General features: G+C 44.0%; 1 protein-coding gene across 1 annotated transcript in view; it reads right to left on the bottom strand.

Annotated features, from left to right (window-relative positions):
* Positions 1-14188: 14188 nt before the first annotated feature.
* Positions 14189-27625, bottom strand: part of LOC126274964 (pyruvate kinase-like) — a 194926-nt gene continuing 181489 nt past the window's right edge. Inside the window, exon 8 of the mRNA XM_049977162.1 lies at positions 14189-14212. Coding sequence (XP_049833119.1) covers positions 14189-14212 — 24 coding nt within the window. The remainder of the gene's footprint in view (positions 14213-27625) is intronic.

The raw sequence follows: 27625 nt of genomic DNA, 5'->3' as shown, positions 1-27625 counted from the left end.
AATATTGGTTGTTTTTTTTAGCTCTGCTTGTCTTGTTAATGTTAATTCTTTTTCTGTATTTCTGCTTTTGTAATTTGGTAGTATATATTTTGTGCACATTATGAGCACTGTAACTGCTGTTTGTTGCTATATGTTTCAGTATACACAACTGTTCGGTAATTTCATCTAAATCTACATGGATACTCTAAAAATTACATTTAAGTGCCTGGCAGACGTTCCATCGAACCCCTTTGACAATAATTCTCTATTATTCCAATCTCGTACCGCTGGCGGAAATACGAACAACTATATCTTTTCTGTGGGTGCTCTGACATCCCTTATTTTATTATGATGCTCGCTTCTCCCTATGTAGATCGTCGTCAACAAAATATTTTCGCATTCGGTGGAGGATTTTGGTGCTCGAACATCGTGAGACGATTTCGCCACAACGAAAAACGACTTTGTCATAATGATTCCCCAAATCCGGTATCATTTCAGTGACACCCTCTCCACCATTACGAGATAATACAGAACATGCCGCCCTTCTGTGAACTTTCTCGATGTACTCCGTCAATCCTACCTGGAAAGGATCCAACATCGGGCAGCAGTATTCTAAAAGAGCTTAGCATAGGCAGTCTCTTGAGTAGATCTGTTGCATCTTATAACTATCCTGACAATAAAACGCAGTCTTTGATTAGTCTTCCCAACAACATTTTCTGTATGTTCCTTCCAATTTAAGTAGTTCGTAAGTGTAGTTCCTAGGTATTTAATTGAATTTATGGCCATTAGATTTGACCGATTTATCGTGTACCCGAAGTTTAACAGATTCCTTTTAGCACTCATGTGAATGTCCTCACACTTTTTGTTATTTAGGGTCAATTCCCAATTTTCGCACCATACACTTGTCTTTTGTAAATCATTTTGCAAATTTGTTTTGATCTTCTGATGACTTAACTAGTTGATAAACGACAGAATCATGTGCAAACAACCTACGATGGCTGCTCACATTGTCTCCCAAAGCGTTTACATAGATGAGGAACAGCAAAGGACCTATAAGACTACCTCGGGGAACGCCATAAATCCGTTTTAGGATGACTTTCCGTCAGCTACTACGAACTGTGACATCCCTGACAATAAATGACGATCACAGTCATAACTGAAACAATATTCCATAAGCACACAACTTCACTACAAGCTGCTTACGTGGTACAGTGTCAAAAACCTTCCGGAAATCTCGAAATACGGAATCGATTTGAAATCCGTTGCCAATAGCACTCAATGCTTCGTGCGAGTAAAGATCTAATTGTGCTTCGAACGAAGATATCTAAATACGTGTTGACTGTGTGACAATAAACCGTTTTCTTCGAGATAATTCATAATGTTCGAATACAACGTATCTTCCAAAATCCTATTGCATATCGAAGTTAATGATATGGGCCTGTAATTAAGTGGATTACCTCTACTACCTTTCTTGAATATTGGTGTGGCCTGTGCAACTTTCCAGTCTTCGGGTACGGATCTTTCGTCGAACGAACGGTTGTATATGATTTTTAAGTATCGAGCTACTGTATCAGCATACTCTGAAAGGAATCCGACGAGTATATAATCTGGACCGGAAGACTTGCGTTTATTAAATGATTCAAGTTGATTCACTACTCCGAGGATATTTACTTCTACGTTCCCCATGTTGGCAGCTGTTCTTGATTCAAATTTTGTAATATTTACATCGTCGTCTTTGCTGAAGGAATTTTGGAAATTTGAGTTTAGTAACTCTGCCTTGCCAGCATTGTCGTCCAGGTTTCGAGACAAATTTACGTTGTAGAAACTATTACAAGCATCTCGCTTTGAAGTCCGCGCTAAATTTCGAGCTTCTGTAAAAGATCACCAATCTAGGAGATTTTGCGTCCGTTTAAGTTTGGCACATTTTTTCCGTTGTTTCTGTAACAGTATTCTGACCTGTTTCGTGTACCAAGGAGGATTACCTCCTATTTCTTTGAATTTATGCCACATCTAGTCTACACATACATTAATTCGGAAGGAGTGGAGATTGTCTCTCAGGAAGACGTCAAGCGAATTGTTATCTGCTTTTTTGATTAGGCATATTTGTCGTTTTTGTTTGGAGGATTTTGGGATTGCAATATTCAATCTCGCTACGATGACCTGTGTTCAATAATCTCTGTATCGTTTTTATGCTCCTTATTAGCTCTGGATTATTTGTTGTTACGAGGTCAAGAGTGCTTTCACAACCGTTTGCTACTGGCGTCGGCTCATGAACTAACTGCACGAAATAATTTTCAGAGAATGCGTTTAGTACAATTTCGGATTATGTTTTATGTGTACCTCCGGAATTAAACATTCATTTTCGCCAACTTATGGACGTAACTTACAGTCACCACCAGCTAGAATTGTGTGAGTCGGGCGCGTGTTTGAAATCAAATTCAAGTTTTCTTTGAACCTTTCAGCACTTGTATCATCTGAATTGGGAGGTCGGTAAAAAAATCCAACTATTATTTTATTTCTGTTGCCAAGAATGATTTCTGCCTATACTAACTCATACTATCCACTTCAATTTCGCGACAAGCTAAACTAATTCTAACAGCAATAAACACTCCATCGTCAACTGCGTTTGCCCTATCCTTTCGGAACACCGCGAGGTTGCTCGCAAAAATTTAGGCTCGACTTATCAACGGCTTTAGCCAGCTTTCAGTGACCATAGCGAATATACCACCATGCTTTCTATTAGCGCTTAGAACTCTGGTACTTTCCCAACACAGCTACGACAACTTACACCTGCAATACCGATAGTTCATGTACCTACGTTCTTCCTGTGTTCTGCCTGCACCCCTCCTGACTGAAGCCGTTTTTGCGTTTTCCCGAGACCCTCTAACCTGAATAACCGCCCAGTACACGCCACACAGCACCTGCTACCCAGATAACCGCCTCCTGCGTGTAGTGGACTCCTGACCTAGTCAGCGGAACCAGAAACTCAGCCACACCACGGCGCAAGTCGACGAATCTGCAGCCAGCCTGCAGGGTCGCAGAACCGCCTGAGCCTCCACTCGGCTCGGAACCGGAGATCCGCAATCGGACCTGTTGACCTGCAAATTTTCAGCTGTGCTTTCATCCCGCAAGCAAGACTGACCGCCTTCTACTGTCAGCTGCTCGAAACCAGAGAGAATCGTAAAGCTTCGAACATAGCTGCCAAGGTTCAGTGACCGTGTCAGAATTATATTGTAACAAATGAGCCCTCGGCCACAAATATTAAGTCAAAATTGACCTGGTTTCGACGCTACTATGAGCGTCGTCTTCAGGATTAGACTAACTATACTAAAACATTAGGTATATAGTACATTAATAAAATTAAAGTTTGTACTGACTCGAAAAGATGCAGTACTTACAAGTCACATATTAAGAGAGATCTAAGCCGGAAAGGCGACGTTATGAACAGTTGTGAGATGGCGAGCCGCTAAGGACTGCTCGTACTGTAAACAAGGGTTGCAACAAGACAGAGGCGCCCACTTTAGAAAGTGTGGGCAAGTAAACATGGTGATAGAATCTCTTCTGATCCTGAGTGACACACTTTATTGGTACCGACGTGAGCAATCACCTGCAGTTGGCTGTACCCTATGCTCTTCGCGGCATCCTGAAGGACCTGTTCCACATCTGGAGTGACTTCATCCGGTATGGACACGGAGTGCACGTTGGCTTTCTTCCCCTTCTTGATGGCCATGTTCCCGAAGGGCCCCATAACGCGCCTAACATTGGAACTCTCATCTACCAATAATCCCCTCTGTAATTTCCGGATCTTGCAGGCTGAGAGGATTCCTCTGAAACAGGGCAGGCGACTGCATCAGACTAAGTGACAGTGTCAGCCACTGACAGCACCTCGAACCTGTTTGTCAGTCTAACCCGGGAAGCCTTATGTGCGATCCCCTAGGAAGTCTTTCACCGTCTGCCACGCCCCTTGGCTACCTCCCAAGCGACCACAGTTGAGGGGTGAACCTCGGTGCGAGGAATAACTAGGCTGGCCACCGGCGAGGAGCGATCGGAGGACTCTGATGTATTTGACGTCTCTTGGATCCCCACGGCCGGCTCACAACAGTGGTTCCCATCCACTGCAGTTTCAAGATGTGTAACGGCTGCCATCACAGCTCGAGCAAAGTGTCACCAACTCGGTTTGCATCCGCACACAACAATCACTGCTCCTACTTGTACTAAAGACCGAGGAAAACTACACTGCCCAGACAAAGGACTATCGACACGTTCCGTGGAACTCTGCTGTAGGCCCTGACGAAAACGCAAGAACTGTGTAATGAATTAGATTAATACGTAGAAATTCAAAAACGGAACTACCGAAGCAGTCAGGTGAGACTAGGAACTTGTAACATGTCACAAAATAGGTTTACTTGCTGACGGAAACGGAAACACGAGAACTGTTTCTATTAGATATTAAATTAACACGCCGAAACTCAAGAAACTAAACTATCAAAGCACACACATGAAATTATACAACTCGCTCATGGTTAGGAACTCGTAAACGTCACAAAATCGCTTACTTTCCTGTTGCTGCTTCTCTCTCAGCCGGCTGCTGCTGCCTGACCCAGCTGTTATTTGTCTTCTTATTTTTAGTTTAAATCCTATGACATTTTGACCGTGATTCTGTTCTTACGTAATTGCGTAAATATCTGGAAAAACTCTTACTTAGTATTCAAATTATAAAGAGAACATTGGTCACAGTGAGCAAAATAAAAACAACACTTATAATATTTAGCCAATTGACTACATCTGTTTTGGTAAGTGGTCCATGGCCTAACGTATAATAAAGTGAATAAAATGGCTATGTAAGTACAAGTAATAATAATTGGTAAGCAACAGCTTGAAAAATAGTTTACCACATTACCGAGATAGAAATCTGAAGACATAATATTCTACTGAATGTAAACAGCAGAACGCAAGCACACTATTTACTGTTGTTAGAAAACACTGTGCTATTTGCTGCGGCACCTCGTGCTAAATAAGTACAGGCAGGTACGATCTATGTGTAACCTGTGTTGTCTAAGACACTAACTTGAATCTCAGGAAGGGGAGGAAAGAAGGACTTTTTCTCTTTGTTCTGTGTGCAAGGACTGTAATCGATTCTACAGAAATAAGTTATTTTCCTGTAATGTTGGTCCACAGCTTCTATTAATTTTTTGAAGGAATTCGTCTTTCTTTAAGCTGCTAGAATTTTACTTTACAATCGCAATTTCGGACTAAGTTATTTTCAAATAACTACAAAACACAATATAACGTAATGAGAACAATTGACAATGGGATTACCAGTAGACACGACCACTTTTGTAGTTTTTTGACATTCACATACCATATGTACAAGATATCTGGCGGGCAGAGATACCAACGTAATTTGCACAACTGCACGTCAAAGAAGAGTTGGTCAGCGATACTAGTCAATACTCCATTTTATGTGCTTTGAGTGGATTGTATATGTTTTGAGTGCATTGTGTATATCACACAATGAATGTCAAAGAACTACAAAGTTGGTGTATCTACTGTTAATCCCACTGTAAACTGTTCTCATTACATTGTCTTATGTTTTGTAGATGCTTAGAAAAGGCTTAAAGCCGAAATCGCAATCTAACGGCTGAAAGTGAGATGAAATCCTTTAAAAATCTATAGAAGCTCTGGACCCATATTACAAGAAAATATTTGGCACGCCCCTGGCTAGGGAATAGGTGTGCTACTAACGTATCAACGTCTCAATAAAAAGTGGTGAAACTCCTAGAAGGTATTAGTTTCAATAGAAAAGTCTGAGTCACAAGTGATTCCCAGATATTCTGTGTTCGGATAAATTCGAGATCTAATGCTGTAAAAAAAGTTAAATCACGTAGATAACGACTCTGGACAAAATGTGAAATACGTCGGTTGGTCACAGTCATTGTGCTCCCTGCCGCCGTTGGATAAGCAGCTGCAGCAGCAAGTCGTATAACCCTAGCTTACTTATTTGTTAGATAGTTTAATTAGTTTCTTTGCGTGTTTTTGGGTTCTTGCATTGTTTAATTCATATATTTCGGGCGTATTAAAGTATTTGAGGGTTGTAGCATCGCGCCTTAGTACCTGAATAGTGCAAATTCGCGTAGTCGTCTGTCTTCTGTTTTTGTTGTGAACGGCCAGTGTCGGTTGGTCAGTCAGTGTGCTCCCTGCCGCCGTTGGATAAGCAGCTGCAGCAGCAAGTCGTATAACCCTAGCTTACTTATTTGTTAGATAGTTTAATTAATTTCTTTGCGTGTTTTTGGGTACTTGCATTGTTTAATTCATATATTTCGGGCGTATTATAGTATTTGACAGTTGTAGCATCGTGCTTTAGTGTTTACTTCGTAGATTCATATTTAAATTGCGTGTGAGTTTCGTATAGGAGGTGCAATTTCGAGTTTTAGTTACTGTAATCGTAAATTCAGCTGATTGTAGCGCAGTCGTTAGGCATTTGTACAGGTTAGTTGATACATTCTTTGCGTGTTCCGCTTGCGTTATCTAGGCACGGACTCGTGTTTCGGTAACTGTTGTTAAACATCAATTAGAATGGACAGGGACTGCGATTGCTGTGTTCGGATGAGGCCTGACTTGGCATCCCTTCGCTCACAGCCGCAATCGGCGCTGACTTCGGTCGCGCAGCTTGAGGCTGTTGCCAATGGGCACCACTGTGGGGAGCCGGACTTGGGTATCACGGGGATGTCAACCTCGTCCCATCTGTTCCCAGATCGGTCTGCCGCTGTGGTTGCCCCGGTTGCTGCCCGCAGTGGGGCTGAGCCCTCGCGTGTGTTTGATTGGGAGGTCGTTCCAAGGCCTGGCAGGCAGCGAAAGGCGTCCCCGGAGGCTGATCAGAAAGCCTCCCCAGTGCGTCTGACAAACCGGTTTCAGGCACTGTCTCTGGCTGAGCCAGATGCAGCTGCCTGCCCTGTTTCAGAGGATCATTCTCAGCCTTCAAGGTCCGGGCAATCGCAGAGGGTGGGCTTACTGGTAGTTGGGAGCTCCAATGTTAGGCGCGTAATGGGGCCCCTTAGGGATACGGCGGCTAAGGAGGGGAAGAAATCCAGTGTGCACTCCGTGTGCATTCCGGGAGGAGTCATTTCTGATGTGGAAAGGGTCCTTCCGGATGCCATGAAGAGCACAGGGTGCAGCCAGCTGCAGGTGGTGGCACATGTCGGCACTAATGACGTGTGTCGCTTTGGATCTGAGGAAATTCTCTCTGGATTCAGCGGCTATCTGATTTGGTGAAGGCTGCCGGTCTTGCTTACGAGATGAAGGCAGAGCTCACCATCTGCAGCATCGTTGACAGAACCGACTGCGGACCTTTGGTGCAGAGCCGGGTGGAGGGTCTGAATCAGAGGCTCAGACGGTTTTGCGAGAGTATTGGCTGCAGATTCCTTGACTTGCGCCATAGGGTGGTGGGGTTTCGGGTTCCGCTGAATAGGTCAGGAGTTCACTACACTCAGCTGGCGGCTACACGGGTAGCGGAGGCTGTGTGGCGTGGACTGGGCGGTTTTTTAGGTTAGAAGGCCTCGGGAAAGTGCGGGATGGGCTGCAATGTCAAAGGGTGCTTGGCAATTACAGGACGTGCTTGGATCAAGGAACAGTCGGAATTATAGTTGTAAATTGTTGTAGTTGCGCTGGAAAAGTCCCTGAGCTTCAAGCGCTAATAGAAAGCACAGAAGCTGATATCGTTATAGGTACAGAAAGCTGGCTAAACCCTGAAATAAGTTCTGTAGAAATTTTTACGAAGTCTCAGACGGTGTTCAGGAAAGATAGATTAGGCAGAATTGGTGGTGGAGTGTTTGTGTCTGTCAGTAGTGGTTTATCTTGTAGTGAAGTCGAAGTAGATACTCCGTGCGAATTGGTGTGGGTGGAGGTTATACTTAACAGCCGAATTAAGTTAATAATTGGCTCCTTCTACCGACCCCCAGACTCCGATGATACAGTTGCGGAACAGTTCAGAGAAAGTTTGAGTCTCGTAACAAATAAATACCCCACTCATATGGTTATAGTTGGTGGGGACTTCAACCTACCCTCGGTATGTTGGCAAAAATAGTTGTTCAAAACCGGTGGTAGGCAGAAAACGTCTTCCGAGATTGTCCTAAATGCATTCTCCGAAAATTATTTCGAGCAGTTAGTCCACGAACCCACGCGAATTGTAAATGGTTGCGAAAACACACTTGACCTCTTGGCCACAAACAATCCAGAGCTGATAGAGAGCATCATGACTGATACAGGGATTAGTGATCACAAGGTCATTGTAGCTAGGCTCAATACCATTTCTTCCAAATCCATCAGAAACAAACGCAAAATAATTTTATTTAAAAAAGCGGATAAAGTGCCACTAGAAGCCTTCCTAAAAGACAATTTCCATTCCTTCCGAACTGACTATGCAAATGTAGACGAGATGTCATGAGGGAATTGTATAATTTCATCTGTGTGCTTTGATAGTTTAGTTTCTTGAGTTTCGGCGTGTTAATTTAATATCTAATAGAAACAGTTCTCGTGTTTCCGTTTCCGTCAGTAAGTAAACCTATTTTGTAACATATTACAAGATTCTAACCAGGCGTGAATATTTTAGTCTCACCTGACTGATTCGGTAGTTCGGTTTTTGGATTTCTACGTATTAGATACAGTTCTTGAATTCTCATCTACAGCAGAGTTTCACAGCATTAATCGATAGTCCGTTGTCTGGGTAGTGTAGTTTCGCACTGTATTTAGTATGGATAGGGACTGTGATGGTCCTGTGCGGATGCTAGCCGAGTTGGTGACACTTCGCTTGAGCTACGATGGCTGCGGTTACTTACACAGCTTGAAGCTACAATGGATGGCCGTGGGCAACCAACGGACGTCCAGCACATCGGAGTCCTCAGATCGGTTCTCGCCGGTGGCCAGCCCAGTTACTGCTCACACCAAGATTTAACCCTCAACGAGCCTCAAAGAGAATACAGGGATTAGTGAACACAGAGTCGTCGTAGGGAGGTTGAATAATGTAACCTCGAAATCCTCCAAACATCAAAGGAAAATATACCTATTCTAAAAGGCAGATAACAATTTCAATTGACGTCTTCCTGAGAGACAATCTACACTCGTTCCGAATTAACAATGTAAGTGTAGACCAGATGTGGCTTAGATTCAAAGAAATAGTATCGGAAGCAATTGAGAGATTTATACCAAAGAAATTAGCAAATGACTGAGTTAATCTCCTTGGAACACAAAACAGGTCAGAACACTGTTGCAGAAAGAACGAAAAAAATATCCCACACTCAAAAGGACACAAAATCTCCAAGATTAACGGTATTATACAGAAGCTCGTATATTAGTCCGGACTTCAATTCGAGACGCTTGTAATAGTTTTTCGTCTCAAAACGTGGAAGAATATCCAAAGAGATTCTGGTCGTATGTGGATTATGCTAGCGGTAAGACACACATACTTCTTACTTTTTCGTGTCCGGAAACTATAAATTTGTTTGCCCAGTATTGGGCAATGTCCAATGCTTCTTCTGCAGCCAGCCATAGATCGTCGAGGGTGCATCTGTGGGGGCAAGCAGGGCATTGTAGAAGATGTTCCATGTCCTGTCGGGTGCCACAGTCGCATTTGTCGTTATTTTCGTCAAACAAACCCCATTTGATCAGATTGGATTTCACCATAGCCACCCCAGATCTGATGCGGTTAAGCATTCTCCAGGTTTTCCAATCACCAGAAATGCCGCTTGGTGGGCCCTCTCTTAGTGGATAGTAGATGGGGGGCTCCTCTAAGGCGCAACTTAGGAAACGGCGTCTGGATTTGAGTCTGCTGGGGCCACACTCTAGGCCAAATATTGAGTGACGGGCATCAAAGGTTTGTTTTAGCTTCTCGGTACGTTCATGGGCTTTCCTACGTGAGTCAGGGTTTGTGAAACCTGCGGCCCTGTGTAGATTTTCTATAGGGGTTGGTTTCATGCAACCTGTCACTATCCTGCATGTTTCATTCAAGCTAATATCTACCTATTTTGCGTGGTCGGAACTGCACCATACCGGGCAAGCATATTCGGCAGTTGAGAAGGACAAAGCTTGGGCTGAATTTCTGACCACGGTAGGTTTGGCACCCCATTTTCTATTGGACAGCTTTCTTACTAGGGAATTTTGTGCTTCTACTTTTTTGCCTGTTTTTTCGCAATGATTTTTGTATGTCAATGTTCTGTCCAGCACGACGCCAAGGTAGGTGGGAGTATCTGTGTGTTCTAGTAATGTCCCATCCCAGGTAACATTGAGCCTGTACTTTGCCTGCATCGAGTTCAGATGGAATGCACTCACTTGAGTTTTGGAGAGATTGGGTTTTTCAGAATTTTTTTTGTAGTAGATTGACATTGTAGAAAGGGCGGTTTCTAGTTTTTCCTCGATGGCTTCAAACCTGTTGCCTTGAGCTGTTATTGCCAGGTCGTCTACATATACAAAAGTTTTGGTTTTGTCTGGAGTTGGTTGGTCATTTGTATATATGTTGAATAGGATTGGCGCCAACACGCTCCCTTTGGCGAGCCCATTTTTATGATTCCGCCATCGACTCTTTTTCCCCTCAAGCATTACGAAGAACTGTCTATTTTGGAGCAAGGATTCGATTATCTTGACTAGGTGGTAGTCTTTCAGGGTCTCGTAGGTTTTATGCAGTAGTCTCCGGCGATCTACTGTATCATAGGCGGAACTTAGGTCGACTAGTGCCAGCCCAGTGATCAGTTTATTCTCAAACCCATCCTCGATATGTTCCGTCAATGCCAGAATTTGACTGGTACAGGACTTTCCAGGTCTAAAGCCTGCTTGGTGTGGAATTAGCTTCGAGTCAACGATCTTTTCTATTCTGTTGAGGATCAATCTTTCATAGCGCTTAAACAGGTGGCAGAGAAGGATTATGGGTCGATAGCTGTTCGCAGACTCTGGGTCCTTCCCGGGTTCAAGGAGAGCCACCACTTTTGACTTCCTCCACAGTTTCGGGATTTGAAAGGTTTCACGGCACACGTTAAAAAGTCCAAGTATCCAGTCCCTGGCACCAAGGCCGAAGTGTTTAATCTGTTCCACGCAAATATCATCAAACTTAGCGGCTTTCCCATTCTTATGGTATTTATGCCATTGTTTAACTCTCTCATGGTAAATGGTTCCTGGAAGTTGGTGTTTTCCGTTGGCAGTAGGCGTGTGATTTTAGTTTTCTGACATTTGGAGTTGGACTTGCCGTTTAGAAGGAGTTGGTTGGCCACCTGGTTTGGAGTTACGTTGACTGGGGCCTTGCTTAGCCTTGGGTCACCATCCAGTTTCTTAATCAGGTTACAGGCTGTTTTGCTACTGTGGGACGTATCCACTCTTTCTAGGGTTGCCATCCACTTCTTCTCGCTTGCCTCGCTGAGGGCTGACATTAAAGCTGTGCCGCAGGTGATGGTTTCGTCGCTGAATGGGTCTTCCGCGAACAATACTTGATATTTCACCAGGATGTCCTTTGAGGCATTTGAGAGCCCCGGGATATAGTGTTGTCTGCAGCCCCTAGGAATATAGCGTCTAGATACCTTTCGCAAAGTCTCAACAAAGATAAGATAATTATTTGGTGCTGGGGTCAGACTGGCTAATTCCTCATCCAGCGCTTGGGAATATTCTGACCACCTAGCCTTTTTAAAGTTGAATCTCCTACGGAAAGGTATTATGGTTGTTTTGATTGTTGAGTAGACTTGGATTCCAACAGGTCGATGTTCTGTCTTTGGGATTGCATCATATACTCTTTTGCAGCATCTACATCTACATCCATATTCCGCAAGCCACCTGACGGTGGTCGGTGTCGTAGATGCTCCGGCTGACGAAGCAAGTATCGGGATTGTAACCTCGCTTCCAAATTTTGCTGTTGAAGGAGCTGGGGAGCTTGACGTCGTGGAGAAGTGAGAGGTTATTTGCCTCAGCCCATTGTTCTAGCAGCTGACCATTGGCGTCTGTCTCGTCGTAGCCCCAGGTGGTGCTGTAGCTGTTAAAGTCGCCCACAACGGAGTATGTCCTTTGGTTTTTGAAGCTTTCTGGCCTTTAAATGTGTAAGTTCTGGCTGGGGGGTTTATACACGGAGCATATTGTGAATGGTCCACTCTCTATGGCTAACAGTTCAATGTTGTTGGTGGTTGTCTTACTCGTGGAAGAGAGCAGCATCTCAGGCCTGGTAAATACTGCGCTCCGATACCTTCTGTGAAGTGCTTCTACTGCCAAGCGCATTCCTTTGATATTGGGTCTGTTTGCTGTTTCATCTCTATGCGTTTCCAGCACAATACGTCCCACTTTTCTGATTGGCATAGTTGCGATATTACATCCTCTTTATTCTTGGTGATTCACTCGTTCAGGCTGACGATCGCCCTGAAGAGGACCTGTTTTTGTTTTGGCTTTTGATTGCATTGGTTTCCAGTGGTGGAAAGTTTGGCCGTTGTCCGATTGGGCAACGTTTCCGGGGAGCGCCAGCATTTTATTTTCTTCTATGTAGCATGTAAGTAAAATGCACACGTGGAGGCACCTTCCTTGCTCCCCGGCAAGATACAATCAATGCCTTCTCTGCTCGATAGCAATGGAAATACTACAAACGACAGTGCTGGCAAAGTACAAAGTAGAGTTACTAAACTCAGCCTTTCTAAATTCCTTCAGCAATGAAGACGATGTAAATATTCCAGAATTCGAATCAAGAACAGCCAGAAGTAGATATCCTCGGAGTAGTGATCAACATCAATCACTTAATAAACGCAAGTCTTCCGGTCCATATTGTATACCACTTAGATTCCTTTCAGAGTATGATGATACAGTAGCTCCACACTTAAAATCATGTACAACCGTTCGCTCGACGAAAGAGACGAAAAGACTGAAAAGTTGCACAGGTTAAACCAACATTCAAGAAAGGTAGAGAGGTAATCCACTTAATTACAGGTCCTTATCATTAACTCCGATATGCAACTGGATTTTGGAACATATGTTGTGTTCGAACATTATGAATTACCTCGAAGAAAGTGGTTTATTGACACACAGTCAACACGGATCTAGAAATCATCGTTCTTGTGAAACAAAACTAGCTCTTTACTCGCACGAAGTTTTGAGTGCTATTGGCAACGGATTTCAAATCGATTCCGTATTTCTAGATTTCCGGAAGGCTTTTGACACTGTACCACATAAGCGGCTTGTAGTGAATTTGTGTGCTTATGGAATGTCGTTTCAGTTATGTGACAGGTTTCGTCACTTATTGTCAGATAGGTCACAGTTCGTAGGAAAGTCATCAACTAAACCGGATTTCTGGCGTTCCCCAAGGTAGTGTTATAGGTCCTTTCCTGTTCCTCATCTATAAAAAAAGGCTTTGGGAGACAATCTGAGCACCCATCGTAGGTTGTCTACACATGACGCTGTCGTTTATCGACTAGTAAAGTCATCAGAAGATCAAAACAAATTGCAAAACGATGTACAAAAGACATCTGTATGGTGCGAAAATTGGGAATTGAGCATAAATAACAAAAAGTTTGAGGACATCCACATGAGTGCGAAAAGGACTCCGTTAAACTTCGGTTACATGATAAATCAGTCAAATCTAATGACCATAAATTCAATTAAATACCTAGGAATTACACTTACGAACAACTTAAATTGGAAGGAACACACAGAAAATGTTGTGGGGAAGGCTAACCAAAGACGGCGTTTTATTGGCGGGACACAGAAAACGTAACAGATCGGTCCAAGACAGTGCATCCACTACGCTTGTCCGTCCTCTTTTGGAATGGTGCTGCGCTGTGTGGGATCCTTACCAGGTTGGATTGACGGAGTACTCAAGAAAGTTCAGAGAAGTGCAGCATGTTTTGTATTATCGCGAAATAGGGGAGAAAGTGTCACTTAAATGATACAGGGTTTGGGATGGACGTTTTTCTTTGTGTTTGGCGGAACCTTCTAGCGAAATTTCAATCACCAACTTTCTTCTCCGAACGCGAAAATATTTTGTTGACGCCGACCTACATTGGGAGAAACTATCATCATAATAATATCAGGGAAAGATACAGGTGTTCATTTTTTCCATGTTTAGATAGATAAGAATAATACAGAATAATTGTGAAGGAGGTTCGATGAACTCTCTGCCAGGCACTTAAATGTGACTTGAGCGTGTCCATGTAGATGTAGATATAGATGATGCAGAAAAATATATCTTTCAAGGAATTTGTCACAACTGTGTCTGCTCTTTCAACTGAAATCAGAAAAAACCTTTTAACATTTAAATTTATATTCGATGTTAACTACTTCCTCTCTTTCAGAAACGCTTTTCTTGCTATTGCCAGCCTGCATTTTATATCGTCTCTGCTTCGGCCATCATCAGTTGCTTTGGTGCCCCTTAGAAAAACTCATGGCCTACTATTAGTGCCCTTTCTCCTAACCTGATTGTCTCAGCATCGCCTAATTTCAGTCTACTACATTTCTTTACCTTTGTTTCACCTGTGTTGATTTTTGTCTTATAACCTTTCTGCGAGACAGTGTCCAGTTCCTTCAACTGCTCTTCCAAGTTCACTGTTGTATGATACGTAAGTACAGTATCATTCACAAATCTCATGGTTTCTGTTTTTTCCCATTAAATTTTAATTCACGTTCCAAAACTCTGTTTGCTTTCTTTCACTGCATGTCAATGTATAGATCGAATAATATCGGGTATAGATTACGACACACTCTCACTCCCTTCTCAATTAGTGCTTCCTTTCATGTCCTTCAACTCTTGTAACCATAGTCTTGAAACCATAGCCCGTATAAGTTGTAGGTAGCCTTTCCCTCTCTACATTTCGTCCTTGGGACATTCAAAAATCTTAATAGTTCATTCCAGTCAGAACTGTTAAAAGTTTCCTCTAAATCTTACAAAAAATGGTTCAAATGGCTCTGCGCACTATGGGACTTAACATCTATGGTCATCAGTCCCCTAGAACTTAGAACTACTTAAACTTAACTAACCTAAGGACATCACACACCACCCAGCCATCACGAGACAGAGAAAATCCCTGACCCGCCGGGAATCGAACCCGGGAATCATGGCGTGGAAAGCGAGAACGCTACCGCACGACCACGAGATGCGGGCTAAATCTTACAGTTGCCATCAACAAACGTTTGCCTTTATTCAACAGTGTTATTATTATTGTTGTTCTAAAGGCTGCTTTCAGTCTTCGTCTTTCATTTCTGCATACATACGCCCACATCGATGATTGTGTTCGTCCCCGATGCACAGGATCAGGACAGTGGAACATAAAAGACAACCCACAATAAGACAACTCTCCACCAGATTTGGAATCGTATCGTACATTCTCGCTCTCCGCTATCAGATTCAGCTATGTTGGCGCTACTGTCTGTGTCTGTCACACCAATTAAATTTTTGTGGCAGATTTTTTAATGAACAGATATATCGATCGAACGTCCTACCAGTTACCTCACCCGCCTGTGTCAAACATTCTCCGAATAAAAGCAACTAAAGAGAAGTGTGTGGTCTCATGTGAGATTTAACGTAATGCACGGGCGAATTTGACAAGGGCCGTTGCCGGTGTCAGGATACGGGCAGGGTGGACGGCGCAGCGGGTTGCGTGCAGTTATAATGACGACATGACAGCCGCGCTCCCGGATTCTCCATGCGAGGTGGCGGGACATGGAATACCGCTTACAGTCAGACGAGGGGGGCACAACAAACTGCCGGCCAACATTCCGGCAGCCCGCAGTCCATGCGACTACAGCACGACGTCTCAAATACGCAAAAACTGTCACTAACGGTCAGGTGAGCTTATCTACTCTAGTGTCCGTAAAGCGCCATAATTATACCAACAGGTCTCTCTTTCTGTGCTGCAGCTCAGAAAACGCTTTATCTTTTATATACAATGGTAGGCATGTATCTACACTCATGCCCATAAATTAAGAAAAATGCTGATACATGGTGAAACAACGTTTTGGTAGAGGGTTGGCGGGTTTAAATCACCTCAGGGTGTGACCACGAGATGCATTGGACCTGCCGTCGTCGCACGGTGGCGCTGGCAGCAGTCTACATACGCAGAGGTGTGTTGGTGCTTGTCAGAGTACGGTGCAGCGAGTAAGTGTGCAGACGTTTTGAGACGTGCTAATGGTGACTGTGTGTTGAAAAAGGCTCAAAGAACACATATTGATGACGTTATGAGGGGTAGAATACTAGGGCGACTGGAGACAGGTCACACACAACAGGTCCTAGCACGGGCCCTCCGTGTGCCACAAAGTGTGATTTCAAGATTATGGCAATGATTCCAGCAGACAGGAAACGTGCCCAGGCGCTACAGTACGTCCACAGAAGATCGATATCTCACCATCAGTGACCGCAGACGGCCACGGAGTACTGTAGGTAGCCTTGCTTGGGACTTTACCGCAGCCACTGGAACAGTTGTCTCCAGACACACAGCCTACAGATGACAGGACAGACATGGTTTATTCGCCCGGAGACCTGCAAGGTGCATTCCACTGACCCTTGGTTACAGGACAACCCGTAAAGCCTGGTGTCAAGAACGCAGTACATGGTCATTGGAACAATGATTCAAGATAATGTTCACAGATGAGTCCAGGTATAGTCTGAACAGTGATTCTTGCCGAGTTTTCATCTGGCGTGAACCAGGAACCAGATACCAACCCCTTAATGTCCTTGAAAGAGACCTGTAAGGAGGTCGTGGTTTGATGCTGTGGGGTGGGATTATGATTGGTGCACGTACACCCCTGCACATCTTTGACAGACGTACTGTAACAGATCAGGTGTACTGGGACGTCATTTTGCAGCAGTATGTCCGCATTTTCAGGGGTGCAGGGGGTCCCACCTTCCTCCTGATGGATGATAACGCACGGCCCCACTGATCTCCCATGGGGGTGGAGTATTACCTTGAAACAGAAGATATCTGGCGAATGGAGTGGCCTGCCTGTTCTCCAGACCTAAACCCCATCGAGCGAATCTGGGATTTTCTCGGTCGACTTATCGCTGCACGTCTCGTCTTCAAACCCCTAGGACACTTTAGGAGTTCTGACAGGCTCTGGTGCAAGAATGGGAGGCTATACCCCAGCAGCTGCTCGCCCACCTGATCCAGATTATGCTAAACCGTTGTGCGGCCTGTGTACATGTGCATGGTGATAGTATTCCATATTGATGTCGGGGTACATGGGCGGGAAACAGTTACGTTTTGTAGCACATGTGTTTCAGGACGGTTTGCTCAACTTATCACCAGTGCTGTGGACTTACAGATCTGTGTCGTGTGTGTTCCCTATGTGCCTATGCTATTAGCTCCAGTTTTGTGTAGCGCCACATTGTGTGGCACCACATTCTCCAATTATCCTTAATTTATGAGCATGAGTGTATTATGAAATATGTTTATTCAAATTTCACGCCAGTAGCATATTTGTGGCCCTAGTAGCGCCACTATGAGGACACAGATAATGTTTGTGTTAAATACACGTTGTTACGGTCGTGAGCGTTTGTTACCTTTGAGACTGGACGTGGCGTGCTTTGAGACTGGACGTGGCGTGTTGATGTTAGTCAAGAATGCCTTTAAGGCGACAAAGATGCCGTTATCAACACCTCATTGTATCTGAATGAGGTCGTATAATTGGACTACGAGAAGCTGGATGTTTCTTCTGCGATAGTGCAGAAAGGCTTTGCAGCAATGTAGCCACTGTACATGATCGCTCGCAGCCGTGGTCACGAGAATGTACGGTCGCAAGAAGACAACGTTCCAGATGACCACATGACACTACAGAGAGGGAAGACCATCGTGTTTGGTGTATGGTTCTGGCGCATGGTACTGCATCTGCAGCAGCAACTTGTGCATCAGTTGTCACCACAGTGATACAATGAACTGTTACAAATAGCTTACTTCAAAGGCAGCTGCGAGCCACACGCCCTGCAGCGTGCTTTCCACTGTCGGCAAACTACCTCCATTTGCAACTTCATTGGTGTCAAGCGAGAGCTCATTTGAGGGCAGGGTGGAGGTTTGTTGTGATTTCTGATGAAAGCTAGTTTTGTCTCGGTGCCATTGAGGGCCGTGTGTTGGTCAGGAAGAGGCCAGTTGAGTGCCAGCAAGCCACCTGGAGTTCGATTTCATATGACAGCAGGAACACTCTCGTGGTACTCCCACGTACCCTGACTACAAATCTGTACGTCAATCTGGTGATTCGACCTGTCATGCTGCCGTTCATGAACAGCAGTGAGGGGGTAGTTTTCCAACAGAATAACGCTCGCCCACATACCGCTGTTGTAACCCAGCATCCTCTACAGAGTGACGACCTGCTGCCTTCGACTGTTCAATCACCAGATCTCGCTCCAATGGAGCACATATGGAACATCATCGGACGACAACTTCAGCGTCATCCACAAACAGCATTAACCGTCCCTGTATTGACAGACCGAGTGCAATAGGTATGGAACTCCATCCCACAAACTGACATCCGACACCTGTACAGTACAGTCCATGCACGTTTGTATGCTTGCAGTCAACATTCTGGCGGTTACACCGGTTGTTACTGTACCAGCAATTCACATTTGCGGTGGCTTATCTCACCCTTAAATGAACCTGTCATCTTGCAGTAGCCGGCCGTTGTGGCCGAGCAGTTCTAGGCGCTTCAGTCTGAAACCGCGGGACCGCTACGGTCTCAGGTTCGAATCCTGCCTCGGGCAAGGATGTGTGTGACGTTCTTAGGTCAGTTAGGTTTAAGTAGTTCTGAGTTCTAGGGGACTGATGACCTCAGATGTTAAGTCCCATAGTGCTCAGAGCCATTTGAACCATTTGATCTTGCAGTATGTTACCTAGATAAATGTATTCCCTATATTTCATGGCTCAATTTTAATTACTTTTGGTGATGCTATTTTTTCCTTTCTGTGTATTTTGACCCTTGAAAGTTGTATAGTGACCATCTCACATCATTATATCTAACACATCTGAGACCCAGAACAAGGATCGGCATTAATTTAAGGAAAACACTTGGACGGACGGTCCAACCTGACGCGTCATTTATCATTCCCAAACAAATATTCTTTTTTAATAACAATTCTATCATGACCTAACTGACAGTTCCCATATACATACAAATAATTAAGATTTTTAAATTAATGTATCAGGACACTTGCATGATACATAAAATTACAAATAGCACTCGAATAAAATGTTAACTATGCAGTGCAGTGGTGGATCAACAGTAAAAAATTAATTAAATACAGTGGCGGTGGCACTCTGTCCCCGCAACTAGATCACAGCTGTGGGCTGATCCCACAACGGGACTTGCATATACGTTCAGCAAACACTAAGTAAAAAAATGAAATTGCGTACATTCCCACTGGTCATTAAGCTCCCATGTAGACAAGATACGGCCAAGCTGCCCAAAGCCTACCCACATGTAAAATCTTAGCATCAGTAGTATTTCACTGATTGGCCACAGGCCTGTTCCACATAAATCAAATTTAGTACTTCAATAAACTACCAGACCCCTGAAATTGATAATAACAATTGAACCCTTATTTTTTTGAAAGAAATCGAGACATTCAGTGCTCAGTTTGCCCACACGCTTTCACCACACGCCCACAAGCACCTTACAATAACACAAATACTGAGTCTATTACTTCCTAATCCGGCGACACCCCTGCCGTGGCGCGATGTCTAAAGAATGACAACAAACCACTCAACTCGAGGCTGGAACGGGTGATCGGCAGAATCGCGTGTGACCTGTCAACACTTAGGCCTCGTGCGACGACGAAAGGCCGCCGAAGCAGAAGAAAACGCGTCCATGCCCCGGACCAGCGGAACACCAACGTCTCGACCGCTGCCGATAAAAGGCTGTCAGCATGTACCAAACAACAAGTAGCAAATGACGTTTGACAAAAATTAACGTACACAGTAATGCTTAAAAGGGAAAAATCCAACTATTGAAAGTTCCGTTAGGTAGCAGTCCTCCGCACATAACATTGCAAGTTAAGGGGAGGTTTACTATATTTGGTCCGAAAAAAGCATGTTTTTTGAGAATTTTTTTCTGGCGATGTGTTATAGATATCAATGTCAAATTTGGTCAATATGTTTATTGATACTTCCTCTACAAACTGGAATTTTGTCTACCGGAAATTTCCAAGAGCAAAGGCGGAAGTGCCGTCGGAACGAAACAAAATTTCGATGTACACCTCCACGCGCGGTATGTCACAGGTCATCTGGTTTGTCTGAAATCAAAATCGAGTTAACGATAGCGAAGTATATAAGATTCTTTAGGAGTTGTACCTAGCTTAAGTTATTTGGAAAATTGGAAACAAAATGACGGACATTTGAAGAAAATAGTTTTTTTTCCCTCGATTTTTCAGCTTCGTCGGCCAAGTAAAAATATTTATAGTTGATGGATAGGAATATAAGAGGTACAACTGCTAGACAATTTCGTTAGCTTCGTCGGAAACGAAGAATCATGCCAGTCGGTTCAGTATATTGGAAATTACCATGCCGCGCGATATATATAAAAAAAATGTCGTTTCGAGAAAACGCGTCTACATATAAACGCAATATTATGCAACATACGTTCAATCTGCTATTCCGGATCCATAAACTAGTCCTTCCTCTTCCTCGAAGAGGGCGTTCTGCTCGATCTGGGCCATCCTGCGCTGCTCCAGAGGCGCTCGTAAGGCCGGTGGCAAGCGGTTTTCGGCCGCTTGAATCCGGTGGTCGTCCGAATGCTTGTCGAAGTGGGTGGAATAGAGTCCCAGGGTGACGTCCATCGTTGTCATGGTCTTCAGAATTGCTGAATACCCTTCGTTGAAGCTGCTCACTGCCAGGAAAGTCGCAACCTCCACCAGAATGCAAAGGCTTGGGGGCTAACTTCCAAACGCACGTGTTCAAACTTTCATTTGAATGTTGTGTGTTCCTCCCAAGTACCGGTACAATAACTCGACCTCCGAAAGAAAAAAAACTGGTGCGTGAAAGAGGCCGACTTCAGGCAGGTACATTATTGTATTCAACTGCGAATAACAAACATTTCCGTTCTGCATTGGGAAAAACCGTTTTAGGGGTGGAATCCAAACAGTTTTATGGATCCAAAAATGCAATTTAAAAAAATCTATTTTTTGAACCAAAAGATAGTAAACCTCTCCTTAACGTTACTAGCGCCGGCCGTTGTGGCTGGACGACTCTTGGCGCTACAGTCTGGAACCGCGCGACCGCTACGGTCGCAAGTTCAACTCCTGCCTAAGGCATGGATGTGTGTGATGTCCTTGGGTTAGTTAGATTTAAGTAGTTCTAAGTTCTAGGGGACTGATGACCTCCGAAATTAAGTCCCATTGTGCTCAGAGCCATTTGAACCATTTTTGTACGTCCCCAGCAATAACAGGAAACAATGTATAAGGTCTTTTAAAAGAATAATTAAATAATAATTCAAACAAGATTTAAAAAACCAAGGTATACCTTCACTGGAGCCTCGTTGGGGTTAATAGACGCTTTAATTGGGATACGCAAGCGGCAGATAGCCGGTTAAACTTTACACCTATAACCTGAAGGGCTCCTCAACACAGACTAAGAGAATGTGCAAATACAAACACGCACACACACAGGACCCACACGTGCGTACATTTAGGCTGAGCGCATACAACTTTAGTTACAGACCAAATCCAATCACTCGCCCCAGGAATGCCTGTGAGGTCTACAATAAATAGAAATTACCATCAGTAGAATCAAATAATAATAATAATAAACCATGATTTCAAGTACAAAATTAACATCGCAAAATACTACGTTGGTGCCTACGGAAACCTCCAGATTGAGACATACAGACCGAAACGAAAAGTATAAAGACACTGAATTACTGTCCATCTCACAACGGACAGACTTAACCATTTTTAATAGTCTTCATAGATAATTTCAAGTAAGTGCTAAGGAGGCCCAGTAGCTTCAGGAGTCCAGCAGGCATCGGATATTACTGCCCGGCTCCTCGTGGTTGCTGAGCAGTTGTTCAATACATTTCGGCTTATTAAGGACACCAAAGTTGACTGATTCACGTCGTAACCAGGTTGCACGCGTCGAGAGCCGCTCCTTGTCCACCCAACCCGCCGATAGCAACTGTCAACGCTGCAGGAAAACGTGGGCCCCCACAAGCCAACGGTCGACGGCGTTAACTCGCTGCAATCGCCTGCAAACCGAGTACTCAGGCACACCTGTCTAGCTCCGTGTACGACATACCAATCGCCACTACATACCTCAGAGGGAACACACAACGCCGCAAAAATGATATGACGGGGGCTAGAGTCGTTGAAACACGCCTACAAGCGGTTCCAGTAGGATCACGCGCGCGCCCTCATGGAAGCCGGCACGACACACTGCCTAATTATTTCCCTGGGATACGGCATATGGAGTTTAACATTTGAATGAGGTTCAGGTAATCATACTGGACAAAAAATTTGTCCCTTCCAGGAGAGATCATCCCACTACACTGTCGCAGAGTCTCTTTATTTGCCGAGGAAGAGAGTCCTGAAGTTTCTCGAGGTATGCCATATCCAGATGAAACCGCTCATTGAGGATATGATCCTAAAAATCAGGGACGGCAGAGTGTTACCCATGTGCGCAGTGCTCTCACATGCGTGTGGGGCTCTCTCATCTGGCTGCACGCTTCCCCCACCACCGTATCATGCTGACTGAGCGATAGCATGGAGAAGGGCGGGAAACTGCGAACGTATCGCATTTAGATGGGAATGCAGTCCCATTGCATGCAGCTTGGTTTCGTATTTCATATTTCTCAACAACACGGATCACTAACAGAACAAATTTTCAGTAGTATTCAATTACCTTTGGAGCTCTGAAGACACAATAAATTTGTTTTCCGGTATCAACTATCGGCTTAAGGACAGACGCACACAACTTCGCAAATTTTCGCACTCGGGTTGCCACCAAATCGTAACTTGTTTAATATCACATTCGTAAGAGCCTTTCACAGGCATGTGTTGACCCAAATACTGTAGCAGTTTTGCAACCTCATTATGGAGACGTGGAAACTCGTCCTGAGAAAACCAACGTAGAAATCCTGGAGAGCTTTAACGTAAAACAGTTTTTTAAAAGAAAAACTGGAATTAAATCGCAGAACGATTAGTTCCGTCTGTACATGCACAGGGGCACTTTCGACTGAAGCGGCAAACGGTCTCGAAAACAGCTCGAGAACAGATGTAAGATTCGTAGTGTCATCAAAACCTTACTTGTGATTCTCCCAAGACCACAGTGAAAACTTTAAAAAATCGTGGCTTCTTTAGCGCCAGTGAGCTTGGTGAAATGGACAGTGCTTTTTGTCAATATTTGTCCCCGTCACAACGCGTTTTTCTGACGAAACGTCAGAAAAATCGTCAGACGAACGTCGGCCAGAGAACCCAAGACAGGAGCCAACAGGCAGTTTGTCAGAACTCAGTTGTTTGTCAACTTTTAGTGTATTACTGCAGATAGTGAGGTCCCAGCCGCGCGGTCTCGGGCTCCTTGAGACGGTTCGCGCAGCTTCCCCCCGTCGAAGGTTCGAGTCCTCCTTCGGGCATGGGAGTGAATTAGTTTAAGTTAGATTAGGCAGTGTGTAAGCCTAGAGAACGATGACCTCAGCAGTTTGGCCCCATAGGAACCTACCACAAATTTAAGTGAGTACGCATGTACACCGAAATGCGAGGTCTACAATCTATTCTTGATATTCTAATATTCGTCCCTGCTTTTGTTTTTCCTTCCGAAATTCAACAATAGCGGGTTTTAAATTCGTTCCTGACATGCCCCTTGACTTAACGAACGTTCTAACTAACTAATGCTGGAACAAGGCGTTCGACTTGAGGAAACTTGTTGTTTATACCAACAATCACGTGCTCCACACCTGAAAATTTACCACAAAGAGTCTCTTGATAAACAGAACGATGGATGCCATACAAATCGTCTGTCAGTCATTACAATTTTTTGGAATTTCTTTGTCAACTAAATCCTTAAATTCTTTCTAAATGGTGCTGTAATGTCGTTCCACAGTAAAAGTGGCTGTACCCATCGATTATGTGGCTGCATCACACGTGTGAGAGTTCTCATGTTTCTCTGTCATTTACATTCATTTTTAAAGTTTGTGACATTAGGTCGCTTGACAGCCTGTTTCCGTGAAAACAGCCACTCGACTTGTGAAGTTCCCTTATACCTCGGACAAAGAGCGAAGGATGAATAGCGTTGACACCGCGATTCTGTGGACCTGAAGACTGTCGTGTCGTCCAAAAAAAGCCGCACCGCACTGCTAAACGGAATGTCGCGCTCTACAAAGTGCTTCCGAGAAGGACAGTTGAAGTCGAGACAGGCAGAGCCTTGGGCGACGTGTATGCAGCGCATCGTGCATGCGTGCAGTTCTGCAGGCCGTGGCCGACCCTGCCATAGAGGCAGTAAATTGAGGGGATGTTAATTACTACGTTTCATCTGCTGGTCCAAATAGTCCCAGACATTTCCTATGGGAAAATGTCCGGTGATTTAGTTGGCACGTAGACATGCAACTGGAGGCCTGAGAGGAGAAGTAGAAGAAAGGGCGACATTTGATCAGCGAGAATATTGACATAAACTATCGAAGACAGTGCTGTTAAAGCAGAGTTACTTAACACAGCCTTCCGAAATGCCTTCACAAAAGAAGATGAAGTAAATATTCCAGTATTCGAATCGTGAACAGCTGCCAACATTAGTAACGTAGAAGCAAATATCCTCAGAGTAGTGAAGCAACTTAAATCTCTTAATAAAAGCAAGTCTTCTGATCCAGACTGTATACCAATTAGGTTCCTTTCGGAGTATGCATTAGCTCCATACTTAACAAACATACACAACCGTTCGCTCGATGAAAGATCCGTACCCAAAGACTGGAAAGTTGCATAGGTCACACCAATATTCAAGAAAGGTAGTAGGAGTAATCCACTAAATTACAGGCCCATATCGTTAACGTCGATATGCAGCAGGATTTTAGAACATAGGTATTGTGTTCGAACATTATGAATTACCTCGAAGAAAACTGTCGATAGACACACAGTCTACTTAGGTTTAGAAAACATCGTTCTTTTGAAACACAACTAGCTCTTTATTCACATGAGGTGTTGGGTGCTATTGACAAGGGATTTCAGATAGATTCCGTATTTATGGATTTCCGGAACGCTTTTGACACTGTATCACACAAGTGGCTCGTAGTGAAATTCCGTACTTATGGAATATCGTCGCAGTTATGTGATTGAATTTGTGATTTCCTGTCAGAGGCCACAGTTCGTAGTAATTAACGACAAGTCATCGAGTAAAACAGTAGTGATTTCTGGCGTTGCCCAAGGTAGTGTTATAGGCCCTTTGCTGTTACTTATATATATAAACAGTTTGGGAGACAATGTGAGCAGCCGTCTTCGGTTGTTTGCAGATGACGCTGTCGTTTATCAACTAATAAAGTTATCAGAAGATCAAAACAAACTGCAAAATGATTTAGAAAAGATACCTGAATGGTACGAAAAGTAGCAGTTGACCCTAAATAACGAAAAGTGTGAGGTCATCCACATGAATGCTAAAAGGAACTCAAGCTTCGGTTACTCGATTAATCAATCTAACCTAAAAGCCATAAATTCAGCTGAACACCTAGGTATTACAATAACGAACAACTTTAATTGGAAGGTTCAACTGGCTCTGAGCACTATGGGACTAAACGTCTGAGATCATCAGTCCCCTAGAACTTAGAACTATTTAAACTTAACTAACCTAAGGACATCACACACATCCATGCCCGAGGCAGGATTCGAACCTGCGACCGTAGAGGTCGCACGGTTCCAAGCTGTAGCGCCTAGAACCGCTCGACTACGCCTGGGGAAGGCTAACCAAAGACTGCGTTTTAGTGCCAGGACACTTAGAAAATGTAACAGATCTACTAAGGAGAGTGCCTACACTACACTTGTCCATCCTCTTTTAGAATACTGCTGCTCGGCGTGGGATCCTTACCAGATAGGATTGATGGAGTACATCGAAAAAGTTCAAAAAAGTCAGCACGTTTTGTATTATGCTGCAATATGGGAGAGAATGTCACAGAAATTATACAGGATTTGGGCTGGAAATCATTAAAAGAAAGGCGTTTTTCGTTGCGACGGAATTTTCTCACGAAATTGCAATCACCAACTTTCTCCCCCGAACGCGAAAATATTTTGTTGACACCGACCTACATAGGGAGGAACGATCACCAGGATAAAATAAGAGAAATCAGAGCTCGTACGGAAAGATACAGGTGTTCATTCTTTCCGTGAGCTATACGAGATTGGAATAATAGAGAATTGTGAAGTGGTTCGGTGAACCCTCTGCCAGGCACTTAAATGTGATTTACAGAGCTGAAATGGTTCAAATGGCTCTGAGCACAATGGGCCTTAACAGCTGAGGTCATCAGTCCCCTAGAACTTAGAACTACTTAAACCTAACTAACCTAAGGACATCATACACATCCATGTCCGAGGCAGGAGTCCAACCTGCGACCGGAGCGGTCGCGCGGTTCCAGACTGTAGCGCCTAGAACCGCTCGGCCACCCCGGCCGGCTAAGCGATTGTAGTTGCTTTTCTATTTGGCGATCGGTTATCTGAATATCTGCCGTTTCGATGTTCGACATTCGTACGATGATTGAAAGCAGGCACCGTATTACCTTTCTCCACCGTGAAACAATTTCGTAAGACCAAATTCAATACTTCGGTCTTCTCTCTGTTATCTTCCGTTCCAGTAACTGTATGTTAACCGAGTAATCGAACAGATGATTTCGACTGGTTTAGGGTTTTTAGTCTGATTGGTTGACAAAATTTTAGTTTCGAAGTCATTCAGTACTTCTCTTACTACTCTCCTTACGCTCATTTTTGCTTCGTTCAGCTTTTATTTGCCTGCTAAGTTTTGACTTCTCTTCAATGTATGATGAAGTTCTCTTTGTATATGTAGCAGTTTCATAAGTCTGCTATTAAACCAAGCGTGTCTCTTCCATCCACATATATCTGGAAAATAATATATAATTTAGAATGAGATGCTGATGTTTGCATTCTTCCGATGCCTGAATGTTCGGACGTCTGGACGTGTCACGATGAACACCGTAGGAACAAAGTATCAAAAGCATTATGAAAGGTGGCTACACTGAGTCACAGCGCCAGAGATTGCGCCAGAGAGTATTATTCAGCCGCCTCCACTGGCAGTTGCAGCTGAGAAGTTGCTGTGGGCAGTTGTAGTTCTGAGGTAGGCCCAAGTGCTTGTTGAGATGTTGCTGTGGGCAGTGGTAGTTCTGAGGTAGCCGTAGTTAGAGTACTAATTGTGAGCATGTCCAAGGGTACGCGCACGTCGACGCCATCATGAGCCACCACTGGATGCAAGCCAGCACGAGCCATCACTCTCACGCACCTGCTGACGGCATGTCAAAGTCACCTCTACAGTTAAAGCTCTTCAAGTGTTATACTGACGTCACAGTTGTTCTGTTCGGCAAGACACCATATGTTGTTGTATTGGGGATGTTGTAATGATCAGAGTGTGTTTTTCGTCAATATATATGTAGGCAAAGAATTTTTTTTTATTGTACATGTCCTAAATAACAATGCCTCTTCGTCACAGGTTCAGTCAACAAAGCATCTGGCTCGTGTTCTTGTATTAGA

The sequence above is a fragment of the Schistocerca gregaria genome, chromosome 1 (genome assembly GCF_023897955.1).
Source record: "Schistocerca gregaria isolate iqSchGreg1 chromosome 1, iqSchGreg1.2, whole genome shotgun sequence".
NCBI lineage: Eukaryota > Metazoa > Arthropoda > Insecta > Orthoptera > Acrididae > Schistocerca > Schistocerca gregaria.
This window is presented reverse-complemented; position numbering and strand designations above follow the sequence as displayed.